Raw genomic sequence first — 20651 nt, forward strand, 5'->3', positions numbered from 1 at the left:
AAATGATCAGTCTATAATTTTAATGGTAGGTTTATTTGAACAGTGAGAGACAGAATGCATGTCACAAATGTTAGAAATTGATTTGCATTTTAATGAGGGAAAGAAGTATATATATATATATATATACATTTTCTTTTTTTGAATTTTACACTTTTTTCTCCCCGATTTCGTGGTATCCAATTGTTGTAGTAGCTACTATCTTGTCTCATTGCTACAACTCCTGTACGGGCTCGGGAGAGACGAAGGCTGAATGTCATGCGTCCTCCGATACACAACCCAACCAGCCGTACTGCTTCTTAACACAGCGCGCATCCAACCCGGAAGCCAGCCGCACCAATGTGCACCTGGCAACCTTGGCTTGCGCACACTGTGCCCTGCCCACCACAGGAGTCGCTGGTGCGCAATGAGACAAGGAGATCCCTACCGACCAATCCCTCCCTAACCCGGACGACACTAGGCCAATTGTGCGTCGCCCCACGGACCTCCCGGTCACGGCCGGATACGACAGAGCCTGGGCGCGAACCCAGGGACTCTGATGGCACAGCTGGCGCTGCAGTACAGCGCCCTTAACCACTGCGCCACCCGGGAGGCCGGAAATAAGTATTTGACCCCCTCTCAATCAGAAAGATCTCTTGCTCCCAGGTGTCTTTTTTTAAAGGGAGTGCTCCTAATCTCAGTTTGTTACCTGTATAAAAGACACCTGTCCACAGAAGCAATCAATCAATCAGATTCCAAACTCTCCACCATGGCCAAGACCAAAGAGCTCTCCAAGGATGTCAGGGACAAGATTGTAGACCTACACAAGGCTGGAATGGGCTACAAGACCATCGCCAAGAAGCTTGGTGAGAAAGTGACAACAGTTGGTGCGATTATTCGCAAATGGACGAAACACAAAATAACTGTCAATCTCCCTCTGCCTCCTCTGCCATGCAAGATCTCACCTCGTGGAGTTGCAATGATCATGAGAACGGTGAGGAATCAGCCCAGAACTACACAGGAGGATCTTGTCAATGATCTCAAGGCAGCTGGGACCATAGTCACCAAGAAAACAATTGGTAACACACTACGCCGTGAAGGACTGAAATCCTGCAGCGCCCGCAAGGTCCCCCTGCTCAAGAAAGCACATATACATGCCCGTCTGAAGTTTGCCAATGAACATCTGAATGATTCAGAGAAAAACTGGGTGAAAGTTTTGTGGTCAGATGAGACCAAAATGGAGGTCTTTGGCATCAACTCAACTCGCCGTGTTTGGAGGAGGAGGAATTCTGCCTATGACCCCAAGAACACCATCCCCACCGTCACACATGGAGGTGGAAACTTTATGCTTTGGGGATTGTTTTTCTGCTAAGGGGACAGGACAACTTCACCGCATCAAAGGGACGATGGACGGGGCCATGTACCGTCAAATCTTGGGTGAGAACCTCCTTCCCTCAGCCAGGGCATTGGAAATGGGTCGTGGATGGGTATTCCAGCATGACAATGACCCAAAACACACGACCAAGGCAACAAAGGAGTGGCTCAAGAAGAAGCACATTAAGGTCCTGGAGTGGCCTAGCCAGTCTCCAGACCCTAATCCCATAGAAAATCTGTGGAGGAAGCTGAAGGTTCGAGCTGCCAAACGTCAGCCTCGAAACCTTAACAACTTGGAGAAGATCTGCAAAGAGGAGTGGGACAAAATCCCTGTGTGTGCAAACCTGGTGGCCAACTACAAGAAACGTCTGACCTCTGTGATTGCCAACAAGGGTTTTGCTACCAAGTACTAAGTCATGTTTTGCAGAGGGGTCAAATACTTATTTCCCTCATTAGAATGCAAATCAATTTATAACATTTTTGACATGCCTTTTTCTGTATTTTGTTGTTGTTATTCTGTCTCTCACTGTTCAAATAAACCTACCATTAAAATTATAGATTGATCATTTCTTTGTCAGTGGGCAAACGTACAAAATCAGCAGGTGATCAAATACTTTTTCCCCTCACTGTACATTCACATTGTAACGACCCTGGGTTTATAAGCGTGGATTCAGTGTACAATATACAATGGGGGTTGGCAACTAGGTTTGGCCTCCAGCCAATTTGTTTCTGAGTTTGTAGCTAGTTGGCGAGCCAGAACACAATTAACCTATTAGCAAATAGCCTACTAGCTGTCCAATTCATAGCCCTACACTACACATTTAACACATACGTGGGCTAATGGGCTAGTGGGTTAGTGGGCTAATGTATTACATGAATGGTGACCACAGCCCTGTCGAAAATACATTTAAATCGTGTTTTAATGCGATTCTTTCCACTCTGCTTCATGTATTCAATATATTCAATTTCAAATGTAGTTCCTAGTGCGGCTTTACTTCCGGCTATTATGACACATCTGGCAGTTCCTTATCCGTGTGTACCTAGACACTAGTTAGGGGGCATGATGACGTACATTACTAAAGTAGGCATTAAACAGTAAACATTCCACAAATAACTGTTGTAGAGATTGCATTGAGACAGAAGCATTTGTCATGTCGTGTAAATGTAAATTTAAAACAACGTTGGGGTTCCCGAGTGGCGCAGCAGTTTAAGGCACTGCCTCTCAGTGCTAGAGCGAGGCATTACTACAGATCCTGGTTTGATTCCATGCTGTATCACAACTGGCTATGATTGGGAAGCATAGAGTGGCCTACCAGCGCAGTCCCGGTCAGGGTTCGGCAGGGGTAGGTCGTCATTGTAAATAAGAATTTGTTCTTAAGTAACTTGCCGAGTTAAATAAAGGTCAAATGAAACAAGGGATGGACCAGGTTGACCTAATAAAGAGTTTATTGGTCCTATTTTGCATACTATACAATGTGCTGTTCAATGACAATAAAATAGTTGTTTTCTCAGTTTCAATACAATAAAATACATTTTTTCAAGACAAAATAATAATAGAGAACACAGACTGAAGGATTGAGCGACCAAGACAGGTTTAAAGTGTGACCCATAGGGACAGAAGCTGGGAATTCTTCAGTAGAAGAGAACAGACCACTAAATGAGACACTCAATACAGACAGGCTGAGACGGGGATTTGATTTTCACTTATAAAATACCTATCCCACAAACAATTGTAAAACAGTAATAAAACAGTTACAATGCCATATTCTCTGTTAACCTAACAAGAGAAGGATGGCCTCGCTTAGTGCATTACACACTGATAGCAATATGATACATACATTATTCTGATGATTAATCTAACACTATCAACATTTGTCTGACTTTTAAAGAGGGTTAAACCAAGGCCTTATACCTTTAAAAGGGTTAATAAATGATGTTATGATAAAATGTAAGGTCTCCTCTTCAGGAGACCTCTGTGTGTCTGTTAAAACCTGTTTTGAGTGTTGTGAGCTTCAGACACTATCAGAAGGAGTCTACATTCAGACTCCTCCTGTCTGGATCCCACCGTGGTTATCTGGTTTTCTGAGAACACAAGGCTGTCACAGACCTGATGAAACCAGTCCCCTGTCACCTTGTCATGACCTATACTTGTGATGAAAGGTCAAGTTTCGGTCAAACCCACTTCTGAGTTTTTACTTGCTGATAAGATGGTTCCTGCTGTCAGGGGGAGGTTAGATTTCTTAAAATGTTGTTGTTAGGGAAAGTTATGTCAGGGGGATTGGGGAGGCTATATGAGTTACAGGATGTCTTAGACATTTTGCAGAACTTGGGTGAGAAACTATCATATACTGTTATCCTGTAGTCCGTATACCAACTTCTGCCTACAAATTGTATTACTAAAGGAGTATTTTTTTAATACTTAAACAAAGAGTCTGTTTTTCCGTTCCATTACTCATGTATGTTTGATAATTATATAGACCTGATCAATTGTTGAAGAAATTGACACTTTCAAATATCTACACATTTGAATTGTACATTATATTGTACATATAATTACAGATCAGATAATTTACTTTTTGTAAAAATGTTTTTCCTGAGGGAATATTAAATTAGTGATATAGCTCAGTAGAGTAATGGACCAGTTAAATAAACAAGACCTAGCTGAGGTCTATTAGATACCATTCCTGGTCTAGAAGTACAGTAAAGTAACATAACCAGGGTTAGGGACACAACCATAGGACCAATTTGGGATAGGCCCAAAGTGCGTGATTGGGACAGACCCAGAGGTCTATTTAGTACTAGTCCTAGATAGGCTGGGTGGGTTGGTGGGGATGTGGGGATGTGGTACCAATCCTAGATAGGTGCTAAGTGGCTGGGTGGGGTTGTGGTACGATTGGTGGTCTAGAAGTATTGCCCCATGGTGTGCTCTGGGCCGTCGGGCCAGGTGGCACTGATAAGCTCCATCAGGCTGTTGTGGTGGGAGATCTGCAGGCTGATGTTGTCGTTCTGGAGGGAAGATGCCCCCTCCCCCTGGGCCATCTCGTGGAAGTGACGACAGATCAAGGGAACCACCTGGGAAGCGAAGGGGAAACGGAGAGAAGGTGGGACAAGAAGAAAATAGAGGAGAGTGGAGGGGTAGGGAGAGGAAAATAGAGGAGAGTGGAGGGGTAGGGAGAGGAAAATAGAGGAGAGTGGAGGGGTAGGGAGAGGAAAATAGAGGAGAGTGGAGGGGTAGGGAGAGGAAAATCGCGGAGAGTGGAGGGGTCGGGAGAGGAAAATAGAGGAGAGTGGAGGGGTAGGGAGAGGAAAATAGAGGAGTGGAGAGGGGTAGGGAGAGGAAAATAGAGGAGTGGAGAGGGGTAGGGAGAGGAAAATAGAGGAGAGTGGAGGGGTAGGGAGAGGAAAATAGAGGAGAGGAGAGGGGTAGGGAGAGGAAAATAGAGGAGAGTGGAGGGGTAGGGAGAGGAAAATAGAGGAGAGTGGAGGGGTAGGGAGAGGAAAATAGAGGAGAGTGGAGGGGTAGGGAGAGGAAAATAGAGGAGAGGAGAGGGGTAGGGAGAGGAAAATAGAGGAGAGTGGAGGGGTAGGGAGAGGAAAATAGAGGAGAGTGGAGGGGTAGGGAGAGGAAAATAGAGGAGAGGAGAGGGGTAGGGAGAGGAAAATAGAGGAGAGGAGAGGGCGTAGGGAGAGGAAAATATTTAGAGAGAGAAGAGATTAATTTTAAAAAATGACATATGCAGTAATTGCATTAGATTACACGCAATACATATTAGTTCATAACCAATTTGTTTTACGTTACTCTAAGCTGGCTGTTGCCTTGATGGTTAAAGCTCATGAGAGAGAGATTTTTACCTTGACAATGATGAGTTTCTTCTCCAGGGGTTTTCCGTCTGGGAACTTCTCGCCAAAGCACATGTGGATGGTATAGTCAGGAGAGCCTCCTCTGTTCTCCTTAAATGCTATCAGCTCTAAATGGGTTCATGGATGTCAAAACATTGACATTAGACAAGTGGACAGAGGTTAGCATTATACTGATTTGTGTCTGTCTCTGAGAGGTGTGTGTGTGTGTGTGTGTGTGTGTGTGTGTGTGTGTGTGTGTGTGTGTGTGTGTGTGTGTGTGTGTGTGTGTGTGTGTGTGTGTGTGTGTGTGTGAGCTGATTCTTCATAGCTGTCTACATGGTCTTTGTGTAATCCGGTGAGCCAAACTTACCAGTCATGTACTTGTCGAAGCTCAACAGTTGTACCATTTCATTTTGGGGCATCTTCCTGGGTTCAGGGTGTGCCTCTCTGGGGTCACTAGTACTAGAGAACACATGGCATTTGTCCTGCCGGTAACCATAGATACCCGTGTTTCGTACCTCCAGGAGAAGACCCCTTTGGACACTCTCTAGGATGCAGTTGGTGTATTCAATCTGGTGGAAATGAAGGCAGAGGAAGAAAGAGGTACAGAGAAGTTAGTCTGGGATTTAAAAAATAGTTTTTGTTTGTCATGTTGCTAAGACTTGTTGTTAGTGTTTCTTAATGCTATGTGCATTGCTAATGAATGACCAGTCAGTTTCACTTGTATACAACAAAGACACACATTGGAAAACCACAGGTATGTACACAGAACGCCAGATAGTAGTGCAGGTGAATAGTAGCAGTACCCCTACCTGTTTGTGGTCTAGCAGGCCGTCAGTGCTAGGGAAGCAGAGGGTCTGGGCGTTGGGCTCAGGGACATCACACTGGTAGTGGAGCTGAACCATGGGGCCTGACACCTGGGTCTTCAGCATCTCTCTCCTCCTGTAGGAGATGGTGATCTCCAGGTCACAGAGAGACGGCTGGGCAGCAGGCAGGTTGAGCAGGGCATCCTGGTTCACTGCGGGGAGATGGGAGAGGTCATCAAACAGGTCACATTTTACTACATGACTGAAATGTACTTTATTTTACGGTACAGAAATGACTAGACCTACATGGTAAAACGGTATTTACACAATAACAACTTGTATGTATGTATTTTTCCTTTTTTATTGACTTGTGGATGTATGGCCCTTGCATACCGTGGTCGTATGGCTGCTGTACTGGGACTGGGACTGGTGGCGGTGAGTGGTTCTGGGAGACTGGCTGGGGCTCTGTTAGAGGCTGGAAGGGGTAGCAGTCTTCTGGTACCACTGGGTGGTGTGTGTGTATATAGGTCTCTGCCCACTCCTCTGTGGAGAAGAAAAAAGGGAGATTTGAGAAAACTGGCCTCTTATCTCATTAGAAAGCTTTCTCAAGAAAAATATATAATTTTTGTGTGTGAGTAATAAACAACCCATTGTGAGGGGTTGACTTTCTACATGTGGGAGGTGTGCTGTACCAGTATGTTGGTTCAGGTCTATGGTGTTCACAAGCTTGAGTAGATTATCATGCTGTTTGGAGAAAAAAAATACATTTACAGATTTGATAATGAATTTGTCCTCAAAAAATACTAAACAAGTGAGAATAGAACATAATAAATATAATAGTGCTTTCTAGGAGTGCAGAATGGACAACCAGCTCCTAGTTCAATATAGATGTAATATTACTGTACCTCCATGCCTGGGGGGGTGTAGCCTGTAGAGGTGAGAGAGCTGTGGATGTCAATGTCATAGTCCTCCACAGCAATTTCCTCTATGTGTGGGCTTCCATAGTTAGCTGTAACAAGAAGACATAATCAAATTCAAGTTGGGGCAAGAGGAGACTTGCATTGGTTACCTGAGCTAGGCTTAGGCTTTAGCTCAGTGGGCTAACACAGTCGTGACACTTTAGATACATTACAAAAGCCTTATTGATCATACACTCATTGTTGATAATCAGGTAGACTTTATGGGGGTCGTCTGAGTCCTTGGAGTGGTCTTCCACCATCATGAAACGCTTGGTCAGGTTGTTCAGTACACAGCGGAAGTTAGTCTTCCACTTTGCCTTGTCATTGGGATGCGTGTTGATTTTACCACTGACCACTGCCCATGCCTGTAACCACCAAAGAATTTGGAAGTTTAATTTCTGAAATATCATGTAGCTAGGAGGCAAAATAATGCCATGCCAACTGACCAAACCTGTCAACATAACAATGATGAAAGGCGAATTGAAGTATCATAATAAGTTAATAATATAATTGTATAACATTAAAATACCGTGACTCAAGATTTGCAGTTTGCAATAAAACCATAGCCCCTATTTCCTTGAATCTCTTCAAAGCACTACCTTCCACGATGTAAGCCTATTCCTTACCCTGAATATTTTACTGTCGTCCTCGCAGCAGTCCTTCCTAGAGATGTGTTTCCACGGGACTCTGAACTTGTTGTTGTCCACAAAACACAACCCGGCGTATTGCCCGGTCCACACCTGTTCTATCAGCCAGTCCGCAAACTGAGGTTTGGGGTTGCGGCTGGAACATACAGAGAGGAAGCAGATACATACTTCAGAAAAGAGAGACAGTAACTGAAACATTGGTGAGCGAATTGTCAATGGAAGAGCACTTGTTAATTTCACAGAGAGGGTGAAAGGAGAGAGGGAGAGAGACTATCATTCCACTATACGTTCAACAATCAATTCAATCGGTAGGGTACCAAGGTTTTTACAGTAGAAGCCCACTACAATCACTGGTAAGCATAGCCAAGCTCATTGGAATTATCCATTCCTAACTCTATTTTACGGTAACCGTTATCAGTAACTATAACTAGCCTTCTAGTCTGCATATTGCGAGAACATATCTGTTTACCTCACGTGCAAATATAACAAATATTACCTTTGCATCTTTAATGCTGAGCCACGTACTTCTGTCATACAATGGAAGTGTACTACTACGCGTTCTTCTAATTGTTTCCAGGTACATTGGCACAATATTTTTATAGGCGTCGTGATGTCAGATAGAGGGAGTTCCCCTGGACAGAGAGGAGGAGGAGGAGATTAATTTAATATGGTATTTCCGATGGTACTTTAATATTAAAATGCATGTATGTGTATCCAACTCATTGGTTTGGTATAATAGTGGGTGTTACGCGATGACAAACGCCAGTCTGAAAGTGAAAGTTAGTCTGCGAAATAATCTTGTCACCAACTGATGATGAAACAAACAAACTAGGCAATTTTTTTCTCACACTGAAGTTAGCAATCAAACTGTGTCAGGGTCAAAACATAATAAGATGTGTGACAAACATGTATTAAATCAATCTGACTCTTATACAGAGAGATCAGCATCGATTCCTATTTTGACAACAGGCTGAAAGCGTGTAGATAGAACGCCTCACTGAAGTTGAAATGTCATCCACCTTGTTCTGGAGTTTTGTTTTGGATATCTATACCTAGATATGAATTGATTTGGGACTGGGTTTGGGAAAGCATGTCGGTTAATTATAATGTATCAAAAATAATCAGTGAGATTACATTGCGGGGGAATGAATGACCCATCATTTACTCACTTCAATACACCTGTAGCATTCCATTTAGCTGGTTTCTTTAGAATTTAATTCAGATTTGTGTCTTATGTAAATGAATATCCATGAGTGGAAATTCCTCCATGGAAAACTAGCCAGACTACTTTGTTGCTTTGTTAGCATTGTAACCAGTGTCAACTGTAGTCACTATTCTGTTGGTCCTTTCATTGCATTGATATTGCACAATACATCCATAAACCAGGGAACTTCAGGGGATTACAGGCATGGCCTACAATACAAATCCCTGTATCAGTGATCTACGGTGCATTTGGAAAATATTAAGACCCCTTTGCTTTGTCCACATTTTGTTACATTACAGCCTTATTCTAAAATGGATTAAATTACTTTTCCCCCTCATAACTCTACACACAATACCCCATAACGACAAAGCAAAAACAGCTTTTTAAAGACATTTTTGCAAATGTATTCAAAATAAAAAACAAATACATGATTTACATAAGTATTCAGACCCTTTGCCATGAGACTCGAAATTGAGCTCAGGTGCATCCTGTTTCTATTGATCATCCTTGAGATGTTTCTACAACTTGATTAGAGTCCACTTGTGGTAAATTGAATTGGTTGAACATAACATGGAAACAGACTATAGTTTTGGCAAGTTGGTGAGGACATCTACTTTGTGCATGACACAAGTAATTTTTCCAACAATTGTTTACAGACAGATTATTTCACTTATAATTCAATGTATCACAATTCCAGTGGGTCAGAAGTTTACATACACTAAGTTGACTGTGCCTTTAAACAGCTTGGAAAATTCCAGAAAATGATGTCATGGCTTTAGAAGCTTCTGATAGACATAATTTGAGTCAATTGGAGGTGTACCTGTGGATGTATTTCAAGGCCTACCTTCAAACTCAGTGCCTCTTTGTTTGACATCATGGGAAAATGAAAAGAAATCAGCCAAGACCTCAGAAAATAAATGTAGACCTCCACAAGTCTGATTCATCCTTGGGAGCAATTTCCAAACGCCTGAAGGTACTATGTTCATCTGTACAAACAAAAGTACGCAAGTATAATCACCATGGGACTACGCAGCCATCATACCGCTCAGGAAGGAGACGCGTTCTGTCTCCTAGAGATGAACGTACTTTGGTGCGAAAAGTGCAAATCAATCCCAGAACAACAGCAAAGGACTTTGTGAAGATGATGGAGGAAACAGGTACAAAAGTATCTATATCCACAGTAAAACAAGTCCAATATCGACATAACCTGAAAGGCCGCTCAGCAAGGAAGAAGCCACTGCTCCAAAACCGCCATAAAAAGCCAGACTACGATTGCAACTGCACATGTGGACAAAGATCGTACTTTTTGGAGAAATGTCCTCTGGTCTGATGAAACAAAAATAGAACTGTTTGGCCTTAATGACCATCGTTATGTTTGGAGGAAAAAGGGGGAGGCTTGCAAGCCGAAGAACACCATCCCAACTGTGAAGCACGGGGGTGGCAGCATCATGTTGTGGGGATGCTTTGCTTCAGGAGGGACTGGTGCACTTCACAAAATAGATGGCATCATGAGGAAAGAAAATGACGTGGATATATTGAAGCAACATCTCAAGACATCAGTCAGGAAGTTAAAGCTTGTTTGCAAATGGGTCTTCCAAATGGACAATGACCCCAAGCATACTTCCAAAGTTGTGTCAAAATGGCTTAAGGACAACAAAGTCAAGGTATTGGAGTGGCCATCACAAAGCCCTGACCTCATCCCATAGAGAATTTGTGGGCAGAACTGAAAAAGCGTGTGTGAGCAAGGAGGCCTACAAACCTGACTCAGTTACACCAGCTCTGTCAGGAGGAATGTGTCACGCCATGACCTTAGAGAGCCTTTTTATTTTTCTATTTGGTTAGGTCAGGGTGTGATTTGGGTGAGCATTCTAGTTTGTCTATTTCTTTGTTGGTTCCCATTTAGAGGCAGCTGTCTATCATTGTCTCTGATTGGGAATCATACTTAGGCAGCCCTTTTTCCCACCTTCAGTTGTGGGATCTTGTTTGTGTGTAGTTGCTTTCGGCACTGCATATAGCTTCACGTTCGTTTTGCATTTTGTTGTTTTTTGGTGTCAATTAAAATAATTGTACACTGCTCAAAAAAATAAAGGGAACACTTAAACAACACAATGTAACTCCAAGTCAATCACACTTCTGTGAAATCAAACTGTCCACTTAGGAAGCAACACTGATTGACAATAAATGTCACATGCTGTTGTACAAATGGAATAGACAACAGGTGGAAATTATAGGCAATTAGCAAGACACCATCAATAAAGGAGTGGTTCTGCAGGTGGTGACCACAGTCCGCTTCTCAGTTCCTATGCTTCCTGGCTGATGTTTTGGTCACTTTTGAATGCTGGCGGTGCTTTCACTCTAGTGGTAGCATGAGACGGAGTCTACAACCCACACAAGTGGCTCAGGTAGTGCAGCTCATCCAGGATGGCACATCAATGCGAGCTGTGGCAAGAAGGTTTGCTGTCAGCGTAGTGTCCAGAGCATGGAGGCGCTACCAGGAGACAGGCCAGTACATCAGGAGACATGGAGGAGGCCGTAGGAGGGCAACAACCCAGCAGCAGGACCGCTACCTCCGCCTTTGTGCAAGGAGGAGCAGGAGGAGCACTGCCAGAGCCCTGCAAAATGACCTCCAGCAGGCCACAAATGTGCATGTGTCTGCTCAAACGGTCAGAAACAGACTCCATGAGGGTGGTATGAGGGCCCGACGTCCACAGGTGGGGGTTGTGCTTACAGCCCAACACCGTGCAGGACGTTTGGCATTTGCCAGAGAACACCAAGATTGGCAAACTCGCCACTGGCGCCCTGTGCTCTTCACAGATGAAAGCAGGTTCACACTGAGCACATGTGACAGTCTGGAGACGCCGTGGAGAACGTTCTGCTACCTGCAACATCCTCCAGCATGACCGGTTTGGCGGTGGGTCAGTCATGGTGTGGGGTGGCATTTCTTTGGGGGGCCACACAGCCCTCCATGTGCTCGCCAGAGGTAGCCTGACTGCCATTAGGTACCGAGATGAGATCCTCAGACCCCTTGTGAGACCATATGCTGTATGCGGTTGGCCCTGGGTTCCTCCTAATGCAAGACAATGCTAGACCTCATGTGGCTGGAGTGTGTCAGCAGTTCCTGCAAGAGGAAGGCATTGATGCTATGGACTGGCCCGCCCGTTCCCCAGACTTGAATCCAATTGAGCACATCTGGGACATCATGTCTCGCTCCATCCACCAACGCCACGTTGCACCACAGACTGTCCAGGAGTTGGCGGATGCTTTAGTCCAGGTCTGGGAGGAGATCCCTCAGGAGACTATCCGCCACCTCATCAGGGGCATGCCTAGGCGTTGTAGGGAGGTCATACAGGCACGTGGAGGCCACACACACTACTGAGCCTCATTTTGACTTGTTTTAAGGACATTACATCAAAGTTGGATCAGCCTGTAGTGTGGTTTTCCACTTTAATTTTGAGTGTGACTCCAAATCCAGACCTCCATGGGTTAATAAATTTGATTTCCATTGATAATATTTGTGTGATTTTGTTGTCAGCACATTCAACTATGTAAAGAAAAAAGTATTTAATAAGAATATTTCATTCATTCAGATCTAGGATGTGTTATTTTAGTGTTCCCTTTATTTTTTTGAGCAGTGTATAATGTACGCCTACCACGCTGCACCTTGATCTCCTTCTAACAATGGACGTAACAGAATCGGCCAAAATTCACCCAACTGATTGTGGGAAGCTTGTGGTTGGCTACCCGAAACGTTTGACTAAAGTTAAACAATTTAAAGGCAATGTTACCAAGTACTAATTGAGTGTATGTAAACTTCTGACCCACTGGGAATGTGATGAAAGAAATAAAAGCTGAAATAAATACTTCTCTCTACTATTATTCTGACATTTCACATTCTTAAAATAAAGTGGTTATTCTACATTTCCTAAAACAGGGATTCTTTACTAGGATTAAATGCAGGAATTGTGAAAAATTGAGTTTAAATGTATTTGGCTAAGGTCTATGTAAACTTCCGACTTCAACTGTATGTTAACGTGATATTTCAGTTTTTTGTTTGTCATACATTTGTGTGTAGATTGATGAGGGGGAAAAATGCAATTTATATATATATATATTTACTTTTACCCCCCAATTTTGTTGTATCCAATTGGTAGTTACAGTCTTGTCTCACTGCTGCAACTCCCTGTATAGACTCAGGAGAGGCGAAGGTTGAGAGCTGTGCATCCTCCGAAACATGACCCAACCAAGCTGCACTGCTTCTTGACACAATACCCACTTAACCCGAAAGCCAGCCGCACCAATGTCAGCGTGCACTGCGCCCGGCCTGCCACAGGAGGCGACTCCTAGTGCACGATGGAACAAGGACATCCCTGACGGCCAAACCCTCCCCTAACCCGGACAACGTTGGGCCCCATGGGTCTCCCGGTCGCGGCCGGCTGCGACAGAGCCTGGACTCGAACCCAGAATCTCTAGTGGCGAAAAAATACAATTGAATACATTTTAGAATAAGGCTGTTAATATAACAAAATGTGGAAAAGTCAAGGGGTCTGAATACTTTCCGAATGCACATTGTTGTAGTGACTTTAAATTATATCATTTTTTAAAAAATATATCAAAGGTGATACAATGCAGTTATATTTGGTTATAAGAAGTATGTGCATGAAAATAACAGTAAATTCCACTGCAGCCTTTTGAATTTATTTCAAGCATTGTCTAATATATTAATTCCTTTTACAAGCCACCCTCCTGCTTCAGGAATGTGGCCACTTGACTGGATAGTAGTAGTGGATTGGGTTGCAGTCTGAGAGCAATCCTCCATTTAGGGTGTGTTTGCTAACTATTTTTTATTTAACCTTTACTTAACTTGGCAAGTCAGTTAAGAACAATTCTTATTTACAATGACAGCCTAGGAACAGTGGGTTAACTGCCTTGTTCCGGGGAAGAACAACATATTTTTACCTTATCAACTCAGAGATTCGATCTTGCAACATTTCAGTTACTAGTCCAACACTCTAACCACTAGGCTACTTGCCGCCCATAACAGCTGCTGAGAGTGACGTGTTATTGGTTGAGAGAATCCAGGGTGGCTCACCACAGATAGTCACTTATGAAACTTCACTGTAAATACAAGATTAGGTTTTGTTCCTACTAAAATAGCAACACATCTCTAGATAGACTGATGCTATCTGCATATGCCCATTCATACATTCTTACCAGGCATCTGCAGATCTCCTGTTACATGTGTCCAATTCTGTAACTAAACAGTGCCTTTGATTCAAGTTACCATGCAGCCAGTCAGGCAGACATAATACTCTGTATTTTTGATGGTCATTAATCTATCCAAGAGTTACTGAATGTTTTCACCTTCAGTTTGCTCCACTGTTCACCTTGGTTTGAAAGTAAGCTATAGACAACAGTTATTTTCCTGTGCATTTCCTGTACATTGAATAGGAGCAGGTCAAGCTGAACATCACTGTCCTGACGTGAGGTATAAGAAATGGGACTGAGAGTTTCAAAGTGAAAAATCTGCAGGTGTGTTGTTATATAATGTGCTTATGGTGAGACATGGTAAAAATAAGTCAGACAGTGAGGAGAGTGAGAGGGAGTGGGGATGCCCTCTTCTTGATGAGAGAACCTTTAATGTTGTCTCTCAGCTGGGCCTAGAATAACACTTCCTCTTTCCAGCCCTCCTCTTTCAATACAACCACACTGACATGCAACAGGGGGAAACACCAGGATATACAGTGCATTCTGAAAGTATTCAGACCACTTTACTTTTTCCACATTATGTTACTTTACCATATTATAAAATTGATTAAATCGTACCCCCCCCCCTCAATCTACACATAATACCCCATAATGACAAAGCAAAAACAGTTTTTTGGGATTTTTCTACAATGTATATATCTAAAAAAATATTATCACATTTACATAATTATTCAGACCCTTTACTCAGTACTTTGTTGAAGTTCCTTGGACAGCGATTACAGCCTAGACTACTCCTGGGTATGATGCTACAAACTTGGCACAGCTGTATTTAGGGAGTTTCTCCCATTCTTTTCTGCAGATCCTCTCAAGCTCTGTCAGGCTGGATGGGGACCGTTGCTGCACAGCTATTTTCAGATGTCTCCAGATGTTTGATTGGGTTCAAGTCCGGGCTCTGGCTGGGCAACTCAAGGACATTCAGAGATTTGTCCCAAAGCCACTCCTGCGCTGTCTTGGCTGTGTGCTTATGGTTGTTGTCCTGTTGGAAGGTGAACCTTTTCCCCAGTCTGAGGTCCTGAGTGCTCTGAAGCAGGTTTTCATCAAGGATCTCTCTGTACTTGGCTCCGTTCATCTTTCCCTCGATCCTGACTAGTCTCATAGTTCCTGCCTCTGAAAAACATCCCCACAGCATGACGCTGCCACGACCACAATTCACCATAGGGATGGTTCCAGGTTTTCTTCAGACGTGACGCTTGGCATTCAGGCCAAATAGTTCAATTTTGGTTTCATCAGACCAGAGCATCGTGTTTCTCATGGTCTGAGAGTCCTCCAAGCAGACAGTCATGTGCCTTTTACTGAGGAATGGCTTCCATCTGGCCACTCTACCATAAAGGCCTGATTGGTGGAGTGCTACAGAGATGGTTGTCCTTCTGGAAGGATCTCCCATCTCCACAGAGGAACTCTAGAGCTCTGTCAGAGTGACCATCGTGTTCTTGGTAACCTCCCTGACCAAGGCACTTCTCCCCCGATTGCTCAGTTTGGATGAGCGGCCAGCTCTAGCAAGGGTCTTGGTGATTCCAAACTTCTTCCATTTAAGAATGATGGAGGCCACTGTGTTCTTGGAGACCTTCAATGCTGCAGACATCTTTTGGTACCCCTTCCCTAGATCTGTGCCTCAACATAATCCTGTCTCGGAGCGCTACAGACAATTCCTTCAACCTCATGGCTTGGTTTTTGCTCTGACATGTACTGTCAACTGTGGGACCTTATATAGACAGGTGTGTGCCTTTCCAAATCATGTCCAATCAATTGAATTTACCACAGGTGGACTCCAATCAAATTGTTGAAACATCTCAAGGATGATCAATTGAAACAGGATGCACCTGAGCTCAACTTTGAGTCTCATAGCAAAGGGTCTGAATACTTATGTAAATAAGATATTTCTGCTTTTATTTGTAATAAATTAGCAAAACATTCAAAAACGTGTTTTCGCTTCATCATTGTGGGGTATTGTGTGAAGCTTGATGAGGAAAATTTTTTAGTTAATCAATTTTAGAATAAGGCTGTAACGTACCAAAATGTAGAATCAGGGAAGGGTTCTGAAAACTTTCTGAATGCACTGTATAATCATATTTCCTCCTTTTTCTAGATTCATCTGACCTCTCACCCACAGGTCATGAGTAGGAAGCGTTGGTACCACACAAGGGTGAAAAACCGAAAGTCATATCACTCTCTATTACTATTAGTCTCTATCAATACCAGCACTGTGGCAGTCTAGTACTCTCTCATCGCAAGGGAGCCTCTGTTTTGCATATTCTGACCTATTCTAATTCCACCATCACCTTAAAGCTATTTTCACTGCCTCAGTGAGCCTAACCAAGTCATCACACTCTGGTTTACCTGTGTTTTGTTAAAACTAAATTCAGTCTTAAACCTACATTATTGTCGGAAGTTTACATCCACTTAGGTTGTTGTCATTAAAACTTGTTTTTCTTTTTCAACCACTCCACAAATGTCTTGTTAACAAACTATAGTTTTGGCAAGTCGGTGAGGACATCTACTTTGTGCATGACATAAGTCATTTTTCCAACAATTGTTTACAGACAGATTATTTCACTTGTAATTCACTGTATCACAATTCCAGCAAAGGATGTTGTGAAGATGCTGGAGGAAACAGGTACAGAAGTATCTATATCCACAGTAAAACAAGTCCAATATCGACATAACCTGAAAGGCCGCTCAGCAAGGAAGAAGCCACTGCTCCAAAACCGCCATAAAAAAAGCCAGACTACTGTTTGCAACTGCAAATGGGACAAATATCGTACTTTTTGTAGAAATGTCCTCTGGTCTGATGAAACAAAAATAGAACTGTTTGGCCATAATGACCATTGCTATGTTTGGAGGAAAAAGGGGGACGCTTGCAAGCTGAAGAACACCTTCCCAACTGTGAAGCACAGGGGTGGCAGCATCATGTTATGGGGGTGTGTGTTTTGCTGCAGGAGGGACTGGTGCACTTAACAAAATAGATGGCATCACGAGGAAAGAAAATTATGTGGATATGTTGAAAAAACATCTCAAGACATCAGTCAGCAAGTTAAAGCTTGGTCGCAAATGGGTCTTCCAAATGGACAATGACCCCAAGCATACTTCCAAAGTTGTGTCAAAATGGCCTAAGGACAACAAAGTCAAGGTATTGGAGTGGCCGTCACAAAGCCCTGACTTCAATCCTATAGAACATTTGTGGGTGGAACTGAAAAAGCATGTGTGAGCAAGGAGGCCTACAAACCTGACTCAGTTACACCAGCTATGTCAGGAGGAATGGGCCAAAATTCACCCAACTGATTGTGGGAAGTTTGTGGAAGGCTACCCGAAATGTTTGACCAAAGTTAAACAATTTAAAGGCAATGCTACCAAGTACTAATATAGTTTATGTAAACTTCTGACCCACTGGGAATGTGATGAAAGAAATAAAAGCTGAAATAAATACTTCTCTCTACTATTATTCTGACATTTCACGTTCTTAAAATAAAGTGGTGATCCTAACTGACCTAAGACAGGGCATTTTTACTAGGATTAAATGTCAGGAATTGTGAAAAACTGAGTTTAAATGTATTTGTCTAAGGTGTATGTAAACGTCCGACTTCAACTGTGTACAGTATGCTCCACCATGCCAGTCTCAGGAATGGGGAAGCAATACTCACTCTAGCTGAACACTTCCCTCTTCCTGCTCGTTGGAAATGTTGTTTTGCCCTGGTCCGTGATGTGTCTCTTTGTAGGAGCAGGCCCCTGTGGCTCTGTGGTCGTGTGAAGGCCTCTGGATTGACACTGGGGAAGGATGTAGCTCCCTCATCCAGACGGTATAGTGCAGTTTTCACATCCCTATTCACACACACACACGCACGCTCACACGCACCCACATGCATGCACGCACGCACGCACGCACACACACAAACCCCCACGGATGTCAAGGGGCTATAATGAAGGGGACCTGTTTCTGTGTTACACAGGCCTTTGGTGGAGAATGGACTAGAGTGGATAGAGGTTTACTCAAGTGTGTGTTAGGGTTAAAAGATTATTTCAGAAATGTTTAGGAAAATCTCTTAGTTGAAATTGTCTTCTCGCTTTAGCTTGTGATTAGCATTTGTCATACCAGGAAGTCAGTCTATTTCCACAAAGAAATGTATGAAAAATGCATGAATACCAGTAAGACAGTTTGGGCACTGGATTGGGGCCACTCTTTCAGTTTACCAGTTCCAGTATATCTAATTTATTCAGCATTTTGCAGCACTGAGAGGAGTATTGTTGAGCAGACAATTAAGAGAGAAATTCTGTACCCCCAAGGCTCCTGTATTATAGGGAGCTTTGAGGGGGAAATCCACACTGCATCTCCTGGGAGACTGAGAACTTCAGAAACAACCACCTTTCTCTATTTTTCTCTCTCTGTTTCCCTATTTACCCTTCTGCCATTATATATATCTGTATACCTTTCTCTCTGTCTATGTCGGTCTATCTGTGTCTCTGATTCTCTGTCTCTGTCCCTCTCACTCTCCCTGTCTTCCTCTTCTCTGAATTGTGTTCCATTATCAACACTATCTAAATCGACTGGTAAGAATCAGTATCTACTGTAACTCTGTAAAGTACCCCAGAGTATAGACTGAGTAAAGACCTCTGATACTTTAAACGTATAGGCTGTTTTCATTACTATGAGCACTGAGGATCATGAGGATCATAAACAGATGTACTGTACAGACCCACACTGTTTGGAGGTGGGTTTTGCATCACTAGTTGAAACTAGTTTCACCACCAGGTCCAGGTTTGACCAGTTCTGACCTGCCAATCATAATAGACCAACACAACTAACTGTCGGTTATAGTTTCTGATATTGTTTTGATATAGGCCTACTGCACATTGGGAATCAACTATGAAGCACAGCTGATGTAAACACCTCATCCATATTCCCTATCATCACTTAATACATCGATCCCATACTAGCCTATTGTGTTCTTGTGGGTGCATTATTTTAACTCAGAGACATATAATAATCAAAAGCGTAACAGGCAAGTGGCCTATATAAGTACGTTTTTTTGAGAAACCATAGCCCCAATCTTGAACGTTATCCGCTGCTGCTCTCTACTGGCCGAGTCTTGGGAAAGATAATTGGATTGTACCGCCAGAGGTCACTACGTGTTCATTTTGATTCATTCCCGAAAGCAACTTGACAAGATATTCGACGAGATGTCTCGTTGAAAGTACTTTGAGATAACAGCACATGACACAGAGAAACGGAGAGGGCTATACATTTAAATGTTAGACTATTTGTTGAAAAAAACTCACTGAATAAACTTGTTTTGTAAGAGCGGGAAATGTGGCTAGTTATCCGAGCGCTAAAGTACAAAATGTTGAACATATGAAAGAATGAGAATTCTGAGATGAGAATGAGACTATTTAAACATTCTATGGAGGATTAGTGTTGTGCAGCCGTTTGACCATGAATAACACAAGGACTGTTACTGGAACGTGCTGTCCAATCGAATGTGGTGCTGAAAAAGACAATCCATCAACCACGTTGAAACTGAAGTTGTATATTTATTAAAGTTATATATTTATTAATACTTCAATGTGCGTAATAACTGAATAATTAAATAGGCTTAGTTAGGCTATAACATATTATCCTAAACACCCAAATCCATGTATGGAATACACTTTTTACGCATGACATTTGGGGCTTGCATTTTAGAGTTGGAATGGCACAGAATCCAACAGAAAATCAGCTGCCAATATATCAAAGCAGTAGATGCTTGTATATCTACGCAGACAATGTGCACCTATAGAGCACTAGTTTTGGGGGGTCATTACGCACGGCAGCGATATGCCATTTGCAGACATACCCACACGTCATAAACATTATGTTTACCTTAAATTAATCGTATTTCTATTCTACTTCTATAATGGCCAATTATTCTATACAGAGACACGCTTGCCATTTATTTTCCTCTCTAAGGCTGTAACCTGGATACCGGAGAGAGCGTCTTTGGTATTTGGGATTTTAAAGAGTGAGAGGAGAGGGGTGGAGTGGGGGAAGACTGATAATTTGAAGACTTGCCAGGGGTATATTGTCAAATTCAAAAGGCATTTCAAAGAACCAAACCATTCCCCTTTCTTCATTCTCTCCTTTTTTCTAATTATTTCTCTCTATTTCTTTATTTTCTCCGGGTTGCAGGCCGTTTGAATCCACCAATGGGCTTTCAAGTTGAAGACATTGGAATGTAAATGAGCCCAGCGCGTGCTCCTGGCGCAGTGAAAGCTCTGGATTGTTTACTGAGCTCCCGGAGCCACGCGCCTGGCTCGCGGAGTGGGCTAGCAGATGAATCACACAGCAGCCGGCGGGGCCTCGCGGGGAAGCGTGCGTCTCCAACGGGTGGGGTGTGTGGGGCGCGTGTTGAAAAAGAGGAGTGCTGCCAAAGTTTGGGTCAGATCGGCTCTTGAAGTAAGCAAGCGCAGTCAAGAAAGACTTGGACACCAAATAGTCACAGCGCGCTCCAGCTATAGCCACACGGCTCCCACGCGAAGGACACGAGAGCAGTGCTCTGCAAACCTCTGTCTATTTTTTAAATCTCTTCTTCCACGGAGTGTCTTTCTGTGA

The 20651-nt window shown here is 43.1% G+C and overlaps 1 protein-coding gene across 1 annotated transcript; it reads right to left on the reverse strand.

The window, feature by feature from the left end:
- Window positions 1-2769: 2769 nt before the first annotated feature.
- Window positions 2770-8230, reverse strand: LOC139382331 (interferon regulatory factor 3-like). The gene is made up of 10 exons (XM_071126287.1): window positions 8099-8230; window positions 7582-7738; window positions 7149-7320; window positions 6902-7005; window positions 6689-6740; window positions 6390-6539; window positions 6003-6208; window positions 5561-5762; window positions 5203-5318; window positions 2770-4422 (listed from the first exon to the last, which is right to left on the reverse strand). Exons 1-10 carry the CDS (start codon window positions 8134-8136, stop codon window positions 4252-4254), a joined length of 1368 nt encoding a protein of 455 aa, XP_070982388.1. The 5' UTR covers window positions 8137-8230; the 3' UTR covers window positions 2770-4251.
- Between the last annotated feature and the right edge of the window lie 12421 nt (window positions 8231-20651).

This window comes from Oncorhynchus clarkii, chromosome 2 (assembly GCF_045791955.1).
Source record: "Oncorhynchus clarkii lewisi isolate Uvic-CL-2024 chromosome 2, UVic_Ocla_1.0, whole genome shotgun sequence".
In the NCBI taxonomy this organism is placed as follows: Eukaryota; Metazoa; Chordata; class Actinopteri; order Salmoniformes; family Salmonidae; genus Oncorhynchus; species Oncorhynchus clarkii.

What these genes read in the sequence shown, in the direction of transcription:
- LOC139382331 (XM_071126287.1), bottom strand. Translation starts at nt 8,136, where the DNA reads ATGACAGAAGTACGTGGCTCAGCATTAAAGATGCAAAG. An exon ending in CCTGATTATCAACAATGAGT is followed by an intron (nt 7,006 to 7,148) that starts GTATGATCAATA and finishes TTCTTGTTACAG; the next exon opens with CTAACTATGGAAGCCCACAC. An exon ending in GCCTGCTAGACCACAAACAG is followed by an intron (nt 5,763 to 6,002) that starts GTAGGGGTACTG and finishes CATTTCCACCAG; the next exon opens with ATTGAATACACCAACTGCAT.